At 34.8% G+C, this 21,663-nt stretch overlaps 1 protein-coding gene across 2 annotated transcripts; it reads left to right on the forward strand.

The window, feature by feature from the left end:
- The first annotated feature begins 11,940 nt into the window (after positions 1-11,940).
- On the forward strand, positions 11,941-21,095 carry LOC127084386 (uncharacterized). 2 transcript variants are annotated; one of them, XM_051024820.1, is made up of 19 exons: positions 11,941-12,092; positions 12,224-12,287; positions 12,758-12,780; positions 12,910-13,088; positions 13,660-13,779; positions 13,889-13,934; positions 14,629-14,708; positions 14,923-15,024; positions 15,517-15,571; positions 17,136-17,229; positions 17,536-17,728; positions 18,152-18,311; positions 18,413-18,450; positions 18,993-19,062; positions 19,144-19,212; positions 19,307-19,332; positions 19,499-20,354; positions 20,475-20,530; positions 20,627-21,095. In XM_051024820.1, exons 2-19 carry the CDS (start codon positions 12,246-12,248, stop codon positions 20,833-20,835), a joined length of 2,418 nt encoding a protein of 805 aa, XP_050880777.1. In that variant the 5' UTR covers positions 11,941-12,092; positions 12,224-12,245; the 3' UTR covers positions 20,836-21,095. The 2 variants fall into 2 exon arrangements, with proteins under 2 accessions (XP_050880777.1, XP_050880778.1); XM_051024821.1 differs by lacking the exon at positions 12,758-12,780.
- The last annotated feature ends 568 nt before the right edge of the window (positions 21,096-21,663 follow it).

Raw genomic sequence — 21,663 nt, forward strand, 5'->3', positions numbered from 1 at the left:
AACCCCTTTGTGTGTGTTGGAGTCTGACATAAGTCCAGCGATTGGCAGTTGGTTTCTTGTGTGTGTTTGTTGGTTCGGAGTCTGATGTAAGTCCAGCGATTGGCATTCGGTTTCCATGTTTGCCTGCTTGTGTGGAGTCTGACATAAGTCTAGCGATTGGCAGTCGGTTTCCTGTTTGTATTTTGTTTGGCGTGCGTTAGCCGAGCTACGAGTGCTCTGATTCTTTCTCTGGTTAGAGAAGATACGTATGCATAGGATGTGACATCCTAGCGAGCCCGTTTCCCATTTCCCCGAACTACGTCGACTCTGATGTTTGTGTCTGGCAAACTACGTAGGCCCAGGATGCGATATCCTGCCGAGTCCTCTTCCTCCATCCTCTCCCGCCTGTTTATTCTAGTGTGTGTGCATTCTTTTGAGCAATTATCTAGCAACCTTATTCTTTTCTTTTGAGCGTGGATCTCGTCGAGTACGATGGACGTGAGGGGTGCTAATACCTTCCCCTTGCGTAACCGACTCCCATACCCTGTAATCTCCGGTCGTAAGACCATTCCTTTCCAAGTTTACTTCGAGCGTTTCCTTTCCCTCGTTTGGGATAAATAACGCACGGTAGCGGCTCTGTTTGTTTGTTTTTCCCGCCGGTTGTTTTTCGCGGATGTGACACTTACCAAGGTGCTTCGATGAGATTCAGTGGAGTTGTCGTGAAGGCCTTCGATGGCTCAAGCAAGACTATAATTGGGGAGGTTGATCTCCCAATGAAGATATGGCCGTGCTTATTTCAGATTACTTTTCAAGTGATGTACACTCATCCTGCCTACGGTTGTCTCTTAGGGCGTCCATGGATTCATGAGGCTGAGGTAGTTACATTAACTTTCCACCCGAAGCTGAAATTTGTGAAAAATGGGAAGTTAGTAATCGTGGGTGGCGAGCAAGCCATGTTGGTGAGTCATCTCTCTTCCTTTTCATACATTGATGCCGACGAAGTTGAGGGAACATCGTTCCAAGCCCTTTCTATTGATAACATTGTTGGTAAGAAGAGCGGTAAATCCATGTCATCCTTGAAGGACGCCCAACATCTGTTGAAGAATGGTCAATCGGCTAAGTGGGGATAAGTTATTGAGCTTGTAGAGAACAAGAATAGTGTTGGTTTGGGTTTTTCACCTGGTGCAACCCAAAGAGATCTAAAACGAATTCAGGAAGTGTTTTACAATGCTGGCTTTATTCATTCCAGAGATCATACTATTGTCGCAATTTTAGAAGATGGTGAAGAGCGAGGAATGCCAAACTTTGTGACATGTGGATCGATGTGCCATAACTGGATTTCTGTTGATGTTCCTTCTGTTATTCACTTACTGAAGTAATATGTCCTTTTGTTATTTTCAAAATCCTTTCACTATGCACAAGGGAAAAGTGGATCCATGTGGTTTTTTTTTCAAATTTCATTATCATTAATAAAGTGTTATTTCGTTTATCCATATTATGTTTTTTGCTTTTTGCTTTTTCTAGAAAAAATGGTAACACAAAAAAAAGATAATAATCACTTTTATATCTGCATCACAATGTGATTTTATTTGTTCATATTCTAAAGTCAAGCATAAAATTATTGTGCAGATTAATTGTTAAACCCATTGAAAACAATGATCTTATGCCCTCTCCCAACTTTTAATTCCCTGTGTTCGAAATGGAAGAAGAGGATGATCAAGAGATTCCTGATGAGATTTATTGGTTGCTTGAGCGTGAAGCGAAAACCATTCAACCTCATAAAGAGCCATTGGAAGTGATTAACCTGGGTTCCGAAGATAACAAGAAAGAAGTCAAGATATGGGCACTGCTTTATCCAGATGTTAAGAAGAGGATGGAAGAGCTTCTTACAGAATACGTGGATATGTTTTCTTGGTCTTATCAAGATATGCCAGGTCTTGATACTGATATTATGGAGCATAAATTACCATTGAAGCCAGAATGTCCGCCGGTTAAGCAGAAGTTGAGAATAACTCACCCTGATATGGCTGTCAAGATTAAAGAGGAAGTGTAAAAGAAAATTGATGTTGGGTTCCTTGTTACTGTTGAACACCCTCAGTGGGTGGCTAACATTGTACCTGTTCTAAAGAAAGATGGTAAAGTTCGGATGTGTGTTGATTATAGAGACTTGAACAAAGCTAGTCCGAAAGATGATTTTCCTCTGCCACACATTGACATGTTGGTAGATAATACAGCTAAGTTCAAAGTCTTCTCCTTTATGGATGGGTCCTCTAGTTATAATCAGATCAAGATGGCACCCGAGGACATGGAAAAGACAACATTTATTACACCCTGGGGAACATTCTGCTATAGAGTGATGTCTTTTGGTTTACAGAATGATGGTGCAACGTACCAAAGAGCCATGACCACTCTTTTCCATGACATGATGCACAAAGAGATAGAAGTCCATGTCGATGATATGATTGCAAAGTCAAAGACTGAAGAAGATCATGTTGAGTATTTGCTAAAGCTGTTTCAGCGGTTGAGAAAGTTTAAACTCTGATTGAATCCTAATAAATGTACTTTTGGTGTCTGTTCAAGAAAGCTATTAGGTTTTATTATCATCCAGAAAGGTATTGAAGTAGATCCTGATAAAGTCAGAGTTATTCAAGAAATGCATGCACCAATGATAGAAAAGCAAGTCAGAAGGTTCCTCGGGCGTCTGAATTACATATCCAGATTTATATCTCACATGACTGCCACGTGTGGGCCAATTTTCAAGATTCTCCGTAAAGATCAAGGTTGTGTTTGGATATAAGACTACCAGAAAGCTCTTGACAACATCAAAGAGTATCTACTTGAACCTTCTATTTTGTCTCCTCCAGTGGAAGGAATACCTTTGATTGTGTATTTGACCATGTTAGAAGATTCCATGGGTTGTGTGCTTGGACAGCAAGATGAAACTGGTAGAAAGGAGCATGCCATCTACTATCTGAGTAAGAAGTTTACGAATTGTGAGTCTCGGTATTCTATGCTTGAGAAAACTTGTTGTGGTTTAGCATGGGTTGCCAAACGTCTACGCCAATATATGATTAATCACACCACTTGGTTGATATCCAAAATGGATCTAATCAAGTATATTTTTGAAAAGCATGCTTTGACTAGAAGGATAGCTCGTTGGCAGATGCTATTGTATGAATATGATATTGAGTACCGTACTCAGAAAGCAATTAAAGGAAGTATTCTTGCAGATCATTTAGCTCATAAGCCGATAGATGATTATCAATCCATCAAGTTTGACTTCCCTGATGAAGATGTTATGTACTTAAAAGCTAAAGATTATGATAAACCATTGCCTGAAGAAGGACCAGAGCCCGGATCCCGGTGGGGTTTAGTGTTTGATGGAGTTGTTAATGCTTATGGTAATGGAATTGGGGAAATCATTATTATTCCTAAGGGTTCTCATATCCCTTTCACTGCAAGATTGATGTTTGATTGTACGAATAATATGGCAGAATATGAAGCTTGTATCATGAGTCTTGAAGAGGCCATTGATTTGAGAATTAAAATCCTTGATGTATATGGAGATTCAACCTTAGTGGTTAATAAAATTAAAGGAGAATGGGAGACTCGTCATCCTAGCTTAATTCCTTACAAAGACTATGCAAGGAGGTTGTCAACTTTATTCAATAAAATAGAGTTTCATCATATACCTCGTGAAGATAATCAAATGGCAGACGCTCTGGCTACTTTGTCTTCTATGTATAAAGTAAATCATTGGAATGACGTGCCCAGTATCACGATTATGCACCTTGATAGACCTTCTCATATGTTTGCAGAACAAGAAGTCACAGATGACAAGCCTTGGTATTATGATATAAAATGTTTCCTCCAAAGTCAGGAGTACCCACTTGAGGCATCCAATAAAGATAAAAAGACTTTGAGATGAGCGGCTGGCAATTTCTTCCTGAATGAAGATGTGATGTACAAGAGAAACTTTAACATGGTTTTGCTCAGATGTGTGGATAGACACGAAGCACACATGTTAATGCAAGAAGTTCATGAAGGATCCTTTGGCACTCACGTCAATGGATACACAATGGCTAAAAAGATGTTAAAGGTAGGTTATTATTGGCTGACAATGGAATCTGATTGCTGTAAATATGTGAAGAAGTGTCATAAATGTCATATCTATGCTGATAAGATTCATGTGCCTCTGAAACTTCCCAATGTTATTTCATCTCCATGGCCTTTCTCTATGTGGGGAATTGATATGATTGGTATGATTGAACCCAAAGCTTCGAGTGGACATCGTTTCATCCTGGTAGCTATTTATTACTTCACCAAATGGGTTGAAGTGGCATCTTTTGCTAATGTGACCAAGCAAGTAGTGGTCCGATTTATCAAGAATCATATTATTTGTCGATATGGTGTTCCAAGTAAGATCATTACTGATAATGTGTCGAACTTGAATAATAAGATGATGAAGGAGCTTTGTGACGACTTCAAGATTGAACATCATGACTCTTATCCTTACAGGCCTAAGATGAATGAGGTTGGTGAAGCTACGAATAAGAACATTAAGAAGATCATCCAGAAGATGGTTGTGACGTATAAGGATTGCATGAGATTCTCCCTTTTGCTCTGCATGGATACCGTACATCTGTTCACACTTCAACAGGGGTAACCCCCTTCTCGCTTATGTATGACATGGAAGCAGGGCTCCCTGTAGAGGTCGAAATCCTATCAATACGAGTCTTGATGGAAGCAAATTTGTATGAAGCTGAATGGTGTCAGAGCAGGTATGATCAGTTGAACTTGATTGAAGAGAAAATAATGACGGCCTTATGTCATGGCTAGTTATATCAAAAGAGAACGAAGAAGGCATTTGACAAGAAGGTTCGACCCCGCGTATTCAGGGAAAGGGACCTTGCACTCAAGAAGATCTTGTCTTTCAACACTGATTCTAGGGGAAAATGGACTCCTAATTATGAAAGCTTTCTCTGATGGTGCATTAATTCTTACAACTATGGATGGTGAGGATCTCCCCCGTCCTGTGAATGTTGGTGCAGTCAAGAAATACTTCACCTAGAAAAATAAAAGAACAACTCGCTAAGTTGAAAACTCGAAAGGGTGACTTAGGCAAAAATGAGCGTCTCGGTGGATTGAAAACCCGAAAGGGAGGTCCATGCAAAAATTAGAGACATAAACAGAAAGTAATCATCCCAGTAGATTGACCCCGAAAAGGCAGTCTAGGCAAAAGTTAAGGATTATGGCAAGTAACTACATCAGGCCAAACTTGATCGTTTGAAGCAACAATGTCTATCAAGGGTTCCTATCCAATCATTCTCGACCGAAGTCCAGAGCATAGTGGAATTCAAAGTTATTAGGGAGAATAGTGGTAATTGTATTTCAATGTAGCCCTTTCCATTTATTTACCATTTTCCAACTTTGTAATGATCCATAAAGTCACGCCATTCGTGGACTACAATTCTATTAATAAAATTTTAGCCTTTTGCCCATTTGTTCGTTATTCTTATTTTGTTTCAGTTTACGAAATTTCATTTGTTTTTGATGATGATTTTTGAAACAAAAAATCTAAACAATAATAATTTTGAAAATTTACAAAAAAGATATGTATTCTCCTCGACTTGTGAATACAAAGAGGAATGTTAATAGCAATCTCAAGGATGATAAGATCCTGAAGAATGGAATTCAGTGACTTCCCCAGGCCGTATTTTCTTTTGTTACATGTATAACAATCTCCCAATATCATATTGCAAGAATGGTAGAATCCGTAGCGAATCTCTGCCAACATCTCCATCTTGTTGAGATTAGCCGAGTATCTGGTTGTACTATGCTATCAGTCTCATACTCTTTGCGTTTGTTTTGTCAGCATAAGCATGCACATGTGCATATCATCATGATGTTTATTTGCACATTTTTAATTTCTCGATGCTTTTCCCCTCTCTCTGGACCTTTTCTCCCCACATAGTGTGTGTGTCCTCTCTCCAATAGAATGCCAATCTTAAGCAGAAAGAGTTCATCCTTTCTAATTCCCCATTGAGTCTGATCCTCGTGAAAGATTTTTGTTTCAGTTTTCCTCTCCAGTTCATCATCCAGATGGGATTAATCTCCAATTGAGTTCATGTCCTTATTGGATTGAGTTCTCCTTGACCGCTTCTCTCCAGTTCATTCATGAGTTGAACTTTGGTCCTCTTTGGTTGGTTACCTTTGTTAAGCTATCACTTGGTTGGAAGTTGCTAATCATTCCGTTTTAGCTGATCACCTTTTGTTAATCTATCACTTGGATGATAGTAGGTAATCTTCCTTTTACCTTTGGTTGGTTACCTTTGTTAAGATATCTCTTGGTTGGTAGTTGGTAATCATTTTGTTTTAGCTTATTACCTTTTGTTAAGCTATCACTTGGCTGATAGTAGGTAATATTCCTTTCCCCTTTGGTTGGTTACCTTTGTTAAGCTATCACTTGGTTGGTAGTTGATAACCATTCCGTTTTAGCTTATTACCTTTTGTTAAGCTATCACTTGGCTGATAGTAGGTAATATTCCTTTTACTTTTTGTTGGTTACCTTTGTTAAGCAATCACTTGGTTGGTAGTTGGTAACCATTCTTTTTGAGCTTATTACCTTTTATTAAGCTATCACTTGGATGATAGTAGGTATATTCCATTTTACTTTTGATTGGTTACCTTTGTTAAGCTATCACTTGGCTGATAGTAGGTAATACTTCTCTTACCTTTGGTTGATTACCTTTGTGAAGCTATCGCTTGGCTGGTAGTATGTAATCATTCCTTTTTAGCTTATTACCTTTGTTAAGTTATCACTTGGATGATGGTAGGTAATACCTATCTCACCTTTAGCTTATTACCTTTATTAAGCTACTACTTGGTTGATAGTTAGGTAATATTTCTCTCCTATTGGAGCTGGGGTTTTCCCATTTTGATGATTTCTTTTCCCCGACGAGGTCTTGCTTTGATGAGTCTTCCCCGTTGGATCTTTAGTTCGTTTGTTTTCTAACCGTGTATTGGTTATTCTCGAGTCTTTTCTTTTTCCCTGCAGAACTTTGTTTGTCCCCAACCGGTTCTCCCTGTGGAAACTGTTACTCCCCACAAAGATCCTGGTTTACATTCATATCATATCATAAGCATCTTGCGGTATCTTAGGACCAAAAACTGGGTCTTGGATATTTAAGTCTCTTCAATCTTGTCGAGACAAAGATTTCAACATTCATATCTCCAAATTGAAGAAACTTAAATAGGGACATTTGTCATACCCTAATTTTTAACCCTAAGATCCCACATATTATTTGCATCATTGCACATAACACAAGGTCACATCTTGGTTTTTCCCCTTTTCCTTCTTTGGTTTTGCTTCTTGCATGGATCACCAATCATCTCTTTGTTGTTTTATTTTACCTTTGTGTTTACATGATTGATTGCTTATCTAACCACTAATCAAAAATATGTCTTGTTTCCCTTTAGTTTATTGTGCAAGGTAAGGGCTTTTTAACCAAGGGCATCTCAAATTTTTGTGGCTTACTTCTCAAAGAATGTCAAAGGTTCATGTGTTTATTTTCATGCCTTCTTCAACAAGCAACTTCAAGCTTTGAACAATTTAATCAAGAGACAATCAAGGACACCTTATTTTGAGTTCATATGATCACCCATGTGCTTTGAAATGCAATAAAAGACCAAGTACACAAGCTTGTTCCAAGAGGTTTGACCAAAAAGTCAACATTTTAAATCAAAGTTCCAAGGATCACAACTCATTCAATTTTCAACATTTTTGAATGCTTATTTTTGCATAAAACTTTTCTCAACATCCTTTACTAACACCTTACTTGTATTGACCTTTTACTTCAAAGTCATTTACTTTATGCTCTTTTATTTTATGCCATTTACTTTATACTTTATGTTTAGAATTTCATATCATATTGTTTGTGATTATGTCATTTGTTCTTTGGACTTTACTTTCATATCTTTGTAAAGAAAACATTAATAAAGAAAAACCTAAAAAGGAACTTGCTTATCCTGATTCATGGACTTATGGTTACTATCCTTATCATCATTGTGGAGTTATAGACTTAGGATTATGACCTTGACCTTTGCTTTGGACTTGTGATTTGAGATCTTGGGATTCATCTGATACTTGTGACTCTGGACTTCATTTAGGGACTTGGTTGAGTTAATTTGGTTTCATCTGATGCATGAATTATTATTTGCTTATTTTGCTTGAGGCTTAATCCGAATAAGGGAATTCTTGCTTGACTTGTGTCATAAAGCTTGTCATCTCTTGGTTAGATCTTTCCTACCCAGCTTTTACTTTATGCTTTAGGATAGTCTCTTCTTCTCCCCCCCCCCCCCCCCCCCTTTCCCCCCCCCCCCCCCCCCTCTTTAATTTTTAAAATCTTCTCTCTTTTTAAAACCTTCTTGTTTTTGTAACTTGAACTACTTTCTTAATAAACCTTGACTTTTCAAATGATTTTCAAAACATTTTTCTTAATAAATGCTAACCATCTTAAGCATATACAAACCAATTTCAAAAGACTAAAAAATATCTAACTCATTCAAATCATTTTTGTGCCCTTTGTGCACTTTTCCTTTTAAAAACTTTTCTCAAGGTATTAGACATGAGTCATTTCCATAGTTGAGCTATAATTCACCTATTCCCATAGTATTGATGATAATTCTTTTCCATCCGTGATAGCTATTGGCTTACTTGTTGATCCTTATCCAAGTTGGAGCCCTTCTCATGATGATGCAAATTACTCATACTTGTGGGTGACTAGTTGATTATTTTCCTTAAAATGACAAAATGTCTTTTCCCATAAAAATGAATCAAAACAAACTTCTGTTGTTATTTTTTACCACGAAGTACGAGATTTTGATCCTCCATTGCATTTTGTTGGTATGTAGGCATGAGACTTCAAAAGTCTTGACAAACACAAAAATCATAAAAAATATTTATTTTCCCATCTCTCCAATCTTTTTACAAATAAGATCTATTTTTTAAACCAAAAGACACATTTTCAAAGAGGTTCCCATGAATGTTTAGGGTGCTAATATCTTCCCTTTACATAACTAAACCCCGAACCCTTGTTCTTTTTTTAGTAGTTTTATTTTAAAACTCCTTCGGGTTTTGTTCGTACCTTTTCCCCCTTCCTTTGGAAACAATAAAAGCGCGGCGATGACTCTTGCTTTATGAGTTAAGTTAATCAATAACTTAATCTCAAAAAATTTACCGCTACAATTGTAACATTCTAAAAGTTTAATCAATTGAATAAATTTTCCATTGTTTAATGTTTCTTTAGTTTCATCACAACCTTTAAAAGAAGAAGCTTGAAAAATTAACCAACGAACAATGTCAATTGAAGTCTTGAGACATAGTCGATTCTTCATAATTTCAATTGAATTTTGTGGTTGAATAATATTCCTAATGTGCCCATATTGATTCAACAAGTCTTGACAAGCATTCATAGCATTGTTTGGTGAACAAGAATCCTTACCTATGTGTTTAAGAAATGCACAATGATTTCTATTTCTAACCTTCTTCCATGCTTTAAAACCTATAGAAATTAAAACAGCTGAACCAGGGCATCCACTTGGTCTTTTTCTAAAAAGATAGCATGTTAAGAAATAAGCACAATCCTCTAAAGGTGAATATTCTAACCATGAAGGAAAAATGCTAAATCAAGCGAGTTGAAATCGTCTTAGATGGCCTTCTTTACCAGACAATAGATATTGCTCTAAATGCATTTGATATGGATCCGATTTCAAATAAGTTCTTTGTATTTCATCCATTTGATTTAGTGGATGTTCTCACATAGAAGTACATTTTCCATAATCACGTTCTAAATAATTTCCAAAGTCATCTGGAAAAACTATATTGACATTTTCTTCAATTCTTAGGTTCTCGAGAACTCTTTGAGGTTCATACATAGAAGTTATATTTTCCTTATCTCTTTCTTTTCTCTTGAAAAAAAAATCAAATTTTCTAATCTTCATTGTAAATCTTGTGATACACAATCAATTAAATAAGTTAACAAAAAATACACTTTAGTTGAGTATTGTTCAACTAAATTTGAAAGTCTACATTAAAATACAATTATATGCAAAAAACACACATAAAAGTTATATTCAATAATCAAATATTTAATTGTAGAGATCTTGAACACAACAAAAGAATATGCTAAATGGGTCATATTAAAAATCCAAAATGACAAAACAACTATTTCCCCCCATATATTGAGTCTGTTTGATTATGATTATGTTTTGATCTTCAATAATATATATTTATGTTATAGAATGAACAATTCAATCTTTTAATTTATAAAAAATAAATTTAGAAAAACTTTTAATATTTTTTGAATTTTTGTTTTTGTAAAATCCATTTTCAAAAATACAAAAAAAAATCTATTTTTTTAAAGTTAAAACAAACTGACCCATTATAGCTTGTAAAAATAGATTGCCACATCTACAAACACACAATCTTCAACTTCAATAAAAATATCAACATTGCTCAACAACATAGACGAGGATGAAGTCATATATTACTAAAAATACAATGTTTACATTTTAATAAGAAAACTCCCATAAAAATATGGAAGAACATAAAACTCGCATAACCCAACAACAAGTGATAAGCAGTGGGTCAATGGCATGTGACATGGACGAACATATGTCATGCGTGCCGAAACGAGTGGCGGAGTAGAACATTTGGGAGAGAGAAAGGGGTAGAGTTTTGTTCAGCTTACATTTTTTATATGGTGAAAGAGAAAAAAATACAACAAATGAGAGAAAAAAAAGTGTTAGGATTAAGTGGAAAAGCTGTAAAAATTTAAATTAACTAATGGTATTTTTGTATTTTCACCTATATGAAAAAAAAGTTTGGGGTGGTCGTGCCCCTCCCCCTTGTCAAGATATAGTTCTGCCTCTTGGAGCATAGTAGTGCAGAGAAAGGGGCAGAGTATTATTCAACTTAGATTTTTCATACAATGAAAGAGGGGAAGACGCAACAATAAGAGAAGAAGAAAGTGTTAAAGTTGAGTAACAAAATTGGAATTTTTTAAATTAACTAAGGATATTTTTGTATTTTCACTTATATGAAAAACAATTAAAAAAATTAGGGGTGCCCGTGACCCTTCCTATTAGTACATAGTTTTATCTCTGGGCATTTGTTATTCTTTTATAGTTTGATTCTAAAGTCATCAGGGTCCTATAATCCTTTGCTTATTACAATTGCATTAGAGGAAAAATGTTAGAGAATTCTTGCAAGTAGGATCTTATGGATCCTATAATCATTTGCTTATTACAATTGCATTAGAGGAAAAATGTTAGAGAATTCTTGCAAGTAGGATCTTATGGTTCTTACTTTTCTGACTACTATGATAAGATGTCCTTCTAGGACATGTCTATCTTAGGTTTTGCGGTACTAAAACCTTCTATCTTAGTGATTGCATTGAACAAGTGATGTCAACGGTTTGACGTCAGCGGGTCGACGACCCGTAAAATTCTTGACTTTATTCTTTTGTACTATTAAGATTGGATCATATGCCATTATACTCAAAAGTGCTCTGAGGTGGGGGTTGGTAGGGGATCATGGATATCCATTAAATGGATCCAACGGTCTATAAACATTGTTTCTTCAGATAGACTAATTCATTGAATCCAAGTGAATTAAGTCTTGACCTATACCAGAGTAGTAGGCCCCATAACCATAAGTCAAAAATATACTACAAAAATTATTTTTTTAAAACAAAACAAAAATATACTACTCTCTTAATTTGTAAAATTTTTAAACAAAAATATACTACAAAAATCATTTAAAAAAATACTATATGTTAATTCATTGATTTTAGAAATTTTGTTTTTTTACGGATTCATATACGAATTTATATGGCAGTATAATGAATAATAATGAATTTAATTTTAAATAATTCTTTATTCTTTAGTTATATAGGAAGGTTGAGCCTCTTCCCGCGGTGCCACTAACTAATCGGTTTTCACTTTTCACCACAGCAACGGCTTCTTCAGCATATCAATTTCACCTTTCAACGTTTATCTTCTATTCCCCAAGCTCCGAAACAGAACATTCAGTTCTCAATTTGCCATTTCAGGTTTCATCTTCTTCATCCTTTTCTTCATTCATCCATGATTGCAGGTTCTCTCCCGCGTTCGCTTGATGATCATTGCACCGGTTCCTCGAACCACACATTTTCAATCGAATTTTGATTCGTTGCGCGTTTAGGTTTTAGATCGCATTCGGCAGGATGTTGCAATGGATGGGAGGATCAAGGCGGAAAGTTAATGCTGTGAGTTTTTTTTCTTCATTTTTGTAGAAATTTGAATTATCTTTGGTGCTTACTTTAACATGCTTTCATTCCTAATGTTGTATACTGCGAAATTAGAGAGAAAAAACCAGAAGCTGAGTATTATTTGAATGATTAACAGTGTTTTATAGTAGATGTTGACTTTTTCACATTGAAATGATGATAAGTAAGACTTGGATCGATCCATAAGATTATATACAATGATTGTTGAGTACACGACTGTGAAAATGATGAAGTTTCTGAGAAAAAACATGTTATTTTATTTCCTTTAGGACAGATTTGATCGTGATTTTCATGGTTTGCTATTAGTAGAAGAGATGTTTGGCTTGTAATGTCTTTCTGAATTGCAACATGTTGTAACCGAAGACCTGACACGATTCTTGTTTTTCTTTTGCTATTCAATCATATTATCTATATGGTGCATGTATTTGAAATGAGATGGGAAATTTCAGTCAAGGATGTCTACACAGAAGAGGTAAAATACATAGATGTTAATTATACTTATACTAGTGGAACTTTGTTGGTTGAGAGTTGAAGGACTTATCCTTTTGAGATTTGTTGGTTGTTTTCTCATGCATTGTAATCAAATCCTTATGTCCACCAGGCAGAAGCAATATTTTGAACAAAGGAGGCGTCAACAACAGAATGTTCAGATGAAGGGATTCGATACCAATGCCGAAGGCTCAGACATGCAAATACACAAAGAGCATCAGTCACTGGACATTCTTAATTTGCTAAACTTATCAAAAAATGCACAGGAATGCAGTTATGTCGGTCATAAAGGTAAGTGTCTAATATTCTTTCTGCATAGCAGAGTGACATATATTGATCAGTTAAGCATCCCAAATCCCAATACTGTTCTGTTTGGACTATACATGAAACATGGACTGGCACTAGCTAGTGGAGGGTTATTTGCAGGTGACAGCTGCATTATATATCACCCAAACCAATTAAGGATTGGTTTTGTTTGCTTACAAAAGAGAGATGGTTTTGTATCATGAGATTTTCACGAAAATAAATCATGCCTGCATTGTACTATCCACTCACTTTCTTTCTCCTGATTTTCATGTTTTACTAACTAACTAGAATGGGAATGATTTCATTATATTGAAAAATAGATGCCAATTTTGGTTTATAAGTCATTACATTAGGCTCGGTAAATTCAGGCTCTGATCTGATAGATTTCCTGTAGACATTGCCATGTGATATGGCGGGGGAAAAGATTTATTAGGATTCCTATCCAAATTATGTTTCTAAGTGCTTTCTTGTTTCTTTTGTTTTGATGGCTTCGTGCTTCTTTCTTGTTTATGTTCAGTTTACTAAAATTATCAATTTCCACAAAATTATACAATAGTGAAAGGGAGGGACGATGGAGACGTCTTTTCTGCGATGCCAGGCCGTGTCTCAAGAAATCAGCCAAGAATATCCACCAAAGAGGAGACTACTGCAAATGCTTGCGGATTTGAAGAAGAAAGTATGAGCTCTAGTACATTTGTTCTGCTGTGTAAACTGCCAAGTCTTAATGGTTCCATTTAAATGCAATTTGGAACTGAGATATGTAGCATATGGTGAATTAATTACAGAAGCAGGAGCACCTTTATGTGGCCAGATTAAAACATCACCAAAAAAGTGAGTGAATATTTTATATGTTATTGTTATTGAGCCTTAAAATGTATATGACCAAAGAGAATGATTACATTATTTTCTTGTACCCATTGTTTTACTTGTTTCTTCTAACTTATTCCTCTACTTAGTTAGGCATCTCTGGCAAACAAACTGATAAAAGGTGTTCTCACTTCTCAATTAATCTAGAAGCATATGTCAAAGATACGTTTATTTACTGGTTGTTTGAATGGCTTTAGATGACTGCACTATGCCTTCTTGCTTCCTTATATGGGTGTGTGGTATTTGGATTGGCGAGGTTGGAAATCTTAAGACTTAATTAGTTGCCTTGGTTTCTTTGGATCGGGAAATTTTAGAACTACAAAACTAATCAAATTAATTTAAATATAAACCAAATGACAGAATTTGAGGAATGCCACTCTTTATAAACTCATCATAGGCCTTTTCTCTATTCAATGTGGGAACTGGATTTTTCCCAATAGATCCAAACTTTTAATTGGTTTGTTTGGGTTCTTACACCTCATTGTTCCCTCTACAAATCTCTCTTTTCCTTCTCTTCTTTTCTTTGGGGTTGGGAGAATGGACAGAAATATCAGGGGATCAGTCAAAATAGACTGGCTTTGTTATTTTAAGGCTAACCGTCAACCACCACGGATTTGATCTTGCAATTCATAATACTGATATTTTAATCACGTGACAGGGTTTTAACAAGTGCTCCTGATCACCAGAGTACTTCTTTTGATGGACCACCAACCCATTGGAATACAGCAACCGATCCATGTAAGTAGCATACTACAAATATTCCACAAGTGTATGCCGCCGGTACTATGTAGTTTCTTGTCACAGTAAAGTCTAGATCATCTCACAGATTTTTTGTTTGAGGCCATAATACTGAAAATTCTTTAAGATCTAACTTTTCTTTTTTATTTTTACTCACCCTATCCTTCATATTCGGAACTTCTTCTTCTCACCTATTATTTTTCTTTGTTCATAGACCCAGAATTATCTGTCATTGATTTGCTTTGTGATGATGAGCTTAATCCCACCGTGGAAAAGTCTCCAACCTGTGAAGATCATGTTTCTTTTTCACTTCAAGGTAAGTCATGCTTTTTACTCATATTTTATTCCCTCATGTTTCATATTGCATTATTCATTGGGTCACTGAGCTTATTGTTATATACTCATCAACAGCATGTATGAAATCTATGGATAATTCCCTTTTAAATTCGACAGAAAACTATTGCTAACTGAATTTTGTCTCTTACAGTAAAGTTTTGATGATGATGATGGTGAATAAAATTGTGATGTTCAAATTTTGCTACGCAACCAGAAGTCGCATCAGTTTCTTATTTAGGAACTGGATATCATATTATCTTAAAACAGACTATTTTGATCTTTGTTGCTCAATTTAAGTATGGGTTTCACAATTTAATATTTTCAATATATATCTTCTCTTACATGAATTATTTCTTAGATGATTGCATGGTGTGCGTTAACATTAAGATAAAGTGAACTTTATTTATATCATGTTTATCCAATTGTCTCTTACTGACATTTTTTTCATATAACATCAACAAAATCCTTATAGGTTTGGGTAAAGTTGGAACAGAGACACCAGTTCATTCGCCGAAACAAACGGCTAGGTAACTAAATTGATAATTTTAAAGATAGATCACTTGTTAATTCCTGCTTTCTGTAAGATTATTCTGCAAAGAGTAGATATTTTTATCATTCCCAGTGGGTGATTATTAGGGAAACTACTATCGATCACATGAATTTTAATGCAAAATGTAGAATTTTGCTTTAAATCAGTATCACCAAAGTAATTCACACTGATGAAAAATTGGGTCGATAAATAAGCATCCCTATAGCATTTTCATTTTAACTGTTTAGCAACTTTTTATTAATAATGCTAGAAAAGTACACCCCTTCTACTTGTAGTCATTTGTTTGTAATAAAATCCTAAATTAATGTTTGTCCTATATAACAGAAAAGAAAACAGCCTGTCTTATTCTACTCGAGTGGTTCCAACTTGAGATTGAATTTAAGGAGAATGCACATATATATATATATATATATATATATATATATATATATATATATATATATATATTATATATATATATATATATATATATATATATATATATATATATATATATATATATATATATATATATATATATATATATAGCCATGAGCCTCCTAATCAATCCCAATCATCACGAGGGGATTAACTATGAAAGGAAGGATTAAATCCAATGCAATGAAGACACAATCACATAATATCCTATCTGATACTAATTATAACTACAATATCTCAGCCGAACTAAAGCATGCCAATTTTCTCACTTGTTTTCCAGTTTTTTTAAAATTTTAATTCCCTACATACAGAAGATAACTTATTTTTTATGGTTTGTCCCGCTTTAAGCTGTTTACTCAATGCCTCCTTAAATGGCCAGTTTCAATGTTGTTTGAGTTCTCTATTTGCCTTTGCTGTCCCGCGTTCAACTAGTTGTTTTTGCCAGTTACTTTTTGCTGCATTCAAGTCAGTGATTACTTCTAGGCATCTTGATTTTATTTATAGCCTTCTTATCTGTGTTTAAAAATTCATTAAACCAACCTAATAAGTTATATGTAATTGCTATGAGGTATTAACTTTAGCTAGTGTTCCTTTAAACAGTTTCATATGCTACTCGTGAATGACTTGGACTATCATTCCTCTAGTTTCATGAAAGTAGCCATAATCATTCATGCAAAATCCACTTTTAAGATGTTGGTCTTGAATATAAATTTATTAAGCTAGTGTTCCTTTAAACAGTGTCATATACTACTTGTGAATGGCTTGGACTATCATTTCTCTAGTTTCATGGAAATAGCCATAATCAGTCATGCAAAATCCACTTTTAAGATGTTGGTCTTGAATGTAAATTTATTAAGCTAGTGTTCCTTTAAACAGTGTCATATACTACTTGTGAATGACTTGGACTATCATTTCTCTAGTTTCATGGAAATAGCCTTAATCATTCATGCAAAAATCACTTTTAAGATGTTGGTCTTGAATATAAAATTGAAATTCTATGAGGTTGACAACGAAAGTAAACAGCACAACAAAAGTGGGTTTGTAAAATTGATGTAAAGTTCACAGGCTGCTAGCCAAGATAAACAGAATCTCTTTTAACATGTTTTGGAATTGGTTGTTTGCAGAATTCCATACAGAAACTCTCCATTTCTGAAGGATGGAAGGAAGAAAAAATTAAAGAATCTTAGCCACGTGCTGGATGACATTGAACTTGAAGTGGTAAAGAAAATGCTTTTTTTATATACATGTTTTAATATTTTCAGCTTAAACCGAAGTTGAGAAGGTTTAATTAGCAAAATATACTTGTGGAGGGTTTTTTTTTTGAAAAAGGAGGGAGATATGATTTCAAGAAAAAAAAAGTGAAAATTTTGTGCATGCCGACCTCTACTTAACCTTCTGGTTCTTTTATTCTTTGCCACTTTTAGTCCTCTGACTACGTCAGAGTCAGACCTCTTGTGTTCTCTAATGGTTGAATTGCATCATTATATTCCACCTTTTTAATATTGAAACTATGCAATGTGGTAGGATGCAATGATGCAAGATATCGAGGTTCCACCAATCAGTTCAAGTTTCCCATCTAAAAAGTTAAATCAAGGTTCAAAAGTTATTGAAGATGACATGCATTTTTATGACCACATTGACAAAAATCGCCCTTCCATTAGTAAAGAGTTCTTCCACAGGACTGAAAATAATGAAAACAATGAACACACGTGGAATGGTAATCTAAAGCTTCCTATTTTCCATTTCACTATCTTACATCTTAAGATCTAGCACTAACCTTTATGCATTTGTTGCTTTGCTTATCTAACGTCACTTAACTTATTGGGAATACAGTAACTATACAGTTCTACAACTCCTATCCAGTACATCTGAAATGTTATAATGCCTCCCCTCATAAAAAAAGTGAAAAAATAAAAGTAGCATTCCTATCTAATTTGTATCAGTTTAATTTCCTGGACTAATGATTCGGTTAAAACCTGCACAGGTTGTCTACAATGTATAGCTTTTAAGTACACTTAAGTTGTTTAAAGGCCAGGTTTAGCCTAGTTTCATAGTCACATATTCAGTCTTTCCAATTCATGACATGTCAATTGTTATGGATATTTGAAAGATATTTAACCCCTTAGTGTTATGTATATAGCATGTTCTATCTTCCTTGACGAGAAGTTTGACGAAGCGATAGGATATGATGCCTCATATGAGAATACTATTCAAATGGATCGTAAATCTCCTGAACCATTGAAAAGAGTGGCTTTCAAAAGGGAATGTTATGGTTTTGAAGACCTCCTTCCGGAGAAATGGTATTTATGTATTGTATTTGAGCACATTGCATACCTTCGCTTGTTTCTTACAATGATATTTTTGTCTTAAATATGGTTGTTTGTTGTTTATGGCTCTGTAGGCCTTCAGCAACAGCAAGGAATGATTTCAACATGGGTGGTACAGCTTGCTTGCTTAAGCCATCATTTTAAATTCTGTGTCATTGTTTTCAAAAGTATTCTTTGAACATCAATGGCACTAACAACACATTATCTAATTTCCACCCGCTCTAGTTGGTTGGTTCACCACCATAAGTTTTCATTCTTTTGTTTTGTCATGTACCTAATATCTGTGAAGAATTGTCTGGTCATTTGACACTTCATTAACATGTAAACTGTGTGTCTTATTTTTCTTAAGAACGATGTTACCTACACAATTGTTGGTTATGCTCAGATGGTGCTACAATTTTTCACATTTATGACGGTACCTATGGTTATTTCTACATCAATGTTTGTGGTTTTTAACTTCATAAAGGAGGTTAATATTCTGTCTACTAGACTTATAGTCAATGTGATTCACTTATTCCTAGAACTGATGTCATGTAATGAACATGTAACAGGTAACTTCATTTGTTTGTGAGACCATAACATATTGGCATAAGTAATGATTATATACCATTATGTGCTGGTGTTTATTACTATGCTCTTTTTCTTTATCTTCAGAGCCATTGGCCTCAATTTCCACAGACCAATTAGATGATGATTTTAACTTCTGTGGTGCTAGTAGGACAAGGTATGAACATTATTCTTAGATGCAGGCTCTATTGTGGGATGAACATTTGCTTATGTTTTTGTGTGGTCGTAATTGTTTTAGATCATATGGGAACTTCAACGTGCAAAATTTATTTCCAGAAGATGTAAGAGACAGTTCAAGCTTGTTGAGGTAAAATCAGAATAATCCTGGGTTTCAAGGTGATTTTATCTGTTTCTTTGTACTGTTACTTGTGTCTGACTATTATTTTTGAATGATATATCAGCGGAGAGTCAAGCTCAGCCACTGCTGGTATGATATGTCTTCTCTTTCTCTCTCTCTCTCTTTCAGACGCGCCCACACACACCAACATCAATGCACACTCTTAAGAGTCATATATTATATATGATAAATATAGTTATATCATAAGACATTGGTACCACTACCAATTTTAGTTGGAATGTCTATTTTATGTCAGTGAGGGGTGAATACGCCGTGCATTCGCCGTCAAGATTAGTAACAGGAGAGAACAAAAGAAAACACAGAAAGGTTTTTGCAAGCCCTAGTCATAAGTGCAGTACTCACGAAGAGAAGAACAGAAGTCTTCCAAATCCATCAAAGCGAAAACCTTCTTATCACTCAAACTTTATTCTTCAGGAAAAGATTGGTGCCCAAAACAGCTGGCAGGAAAGATATGCTTCTGTTGATAGAAGTTCTGTTACTACTTCATTCAATCAAGATTTAGAGGAAAACTTTTCAGTCTTTGGCTGGAATACTCGAGCTGAAGATCCTTTCACCGTCTTTACTACCCCTGAATACAGGACTAGTCCTTCCTTTGGTGGGTTTAAAAATGCTGCAAGTATGGCCGATTCTCCTCCTTGCAGTTTTACCTTGGAAAAGTTTGCATTTGACAGTCCAACTCCATTCCCGAGTTTTCATTCATGGTCAACCGGACCAAGTTTATCTTCAGATTTTCAGTTCAAAGAAAGGCCTCAAGACAATGGTGGTTTTCATTGCGAGACTTCATCTACTGATATGTCAGGACAGGGAAGTGCGACCAAAGGGGAAAGACAAATGAAATTGAAAAAAGACAGACACAATTTTTTTGAGCAAGAAGATATTTTTATGGGGGAGAATGAAATATCCTGTGAAAAGAAATTGGAAGAAGATGCTCCAACTTCCGATGATCATGCGCAAGAAAGTGAAGGCACAGATAAGACTAATCCTAAGACAACAGAGTGTCATGAAACAGCTGATTCTCCTGTTCACGTGGAGGAGATGTCCTCGTCCCTGAAGATACCTAACAAACATGAAAGTCAAGAAGATAACAAAAAGTATGACTATTCTTAGGTCCTATATTTTTTTTTCTCATTCTTAGATGCTATGCTGGTGTCAACACTCTCATAATACATATTACATGAGATATATGATTAGCAAATTGAAATTTTCACCAGGAGCAGTTGTGATGCTGAAACAGAAACTCCTCTTAAATGTAAAATTACAAATGAAGGTATGCAGTTCATTGGTCTATCAATCTAACTTCTTCTAAATTTTTGCTCTTTGATTATTTTTAAAACGTGTCTTCTATTCTTCTTTCTTTATACAGAAAAGAAAGTTAGTCCGTCTGAAGGAAGAAACAGGGCAAACGGAAATCATTTTAATGATCAAATTTGCTTGTCGTCGGGTCAGGTGATGTTTGAAAGCTACGTCTTTCACCTGCGTGTTCAGAAGATATTGAGCGGAGCTTCTACAACTTCCAGAAGGAATAACACCTTCCTTGGACCTGGTAGGAATATAATTTCTCATCAGATTTAGGAAAAAATTGAACATTCAACATTTTTTCCTGCAATGCATTGTTAAACATTTCTCACTTTCTCGGATATGTTTCTGTATGATACTTCTGTACAAGTATGAGTATTGATTAAGGTAAAACTTGAGCGTTGAAAAATACGTTTAATGGATACCAAGTCCGAAGAGAATTCTTCATAATGTTGTCACATCGCAATGTATAAATAATTGCAAAATATTGATTTTTTTTATTGAACATGAGTGTAAAAACAAACCTGCCTGCGCCATTTTCTCAAAGGGATTAATTTTAATGCATTGTGACTATAAAACTTCTTATATTGTCGATGTATAACATGTTACTCTCTTCTTCTTTTTTAAGTAACATTTTTTTGAGAAATTTTTAATTTTTTTTAATTTTCACTTGCAGAGTTTTAAGGTAATATTAATTAATTACACTTTTATTAAAATTATTTCTATATAATTATTCCAGAGAAAAAAATAAAATGAATCTAATAAATAATTAGGAGTATTATAGATAAATGAAGAATTATTTTTTAAAAAGTAACAATAATGATTAGCTTTTTTGATATGTATAAAAAAATGATATTTAAAAAGAAATGGAGAGAGTAATTTATATGGTTTTTTTTAATTTATTTATTTAAATATGGACCTCTTTTTTTTTTTTTGATAAACACTTGTATTAATACGCACAAGGGGTGCAACCCAATACAAAGGGAAAAGTTACAATCCAATAAAACTAGTAGGATTAGCAAACCATAAATCTCTATTAATATCTATACTCCCCTTGGACAAAATAGAAATCCAATCCCACCCAATTGATTTAATAATCAATAA

The sequence above is a fragment of the Lathyrus oleraceus genome, chromosome 5, assembly GCF_024323335.1.
Source record: "Lathyrus oleraceus cultivar Zhongwan6 chromosome 5, CAAS_Psat_ZW6_1.0, whole genome shotgun sequence".
In the NCBI taxonomy this organism is placed as follows: domain Eukaryota; kingdom Viridiplantae; phylum Streptophyta; class Magnoliopsida; order Fabales; family Fabaceae; genus Lathyrus; species Lathyrus oleraceus.

Bases quoted from the DNA above. Each gene is read 5' to 3' on its own strand.
- LOC127084386 (XM_051024820.1), top strand. From the start codon at position 12,246: ATGTTGCAATGGATGGGAGGATCAAGGCGGAAAGTTAATGCT. The intron at 18,451-18,992 runs GTACAGCTTGCT...CTTTATCTTCAG, and splicing joins GAATGATTTCAACATGGGTG to AGCCATTGGCCTCAATTTCC. The intron at 20,355-20,474 runs GTATGACTATTC...AATTTTCACCAG, and splicing joins AGTCAAGAAGATAACAAAAA to GAGCAGTTGTGATGCTGAAA.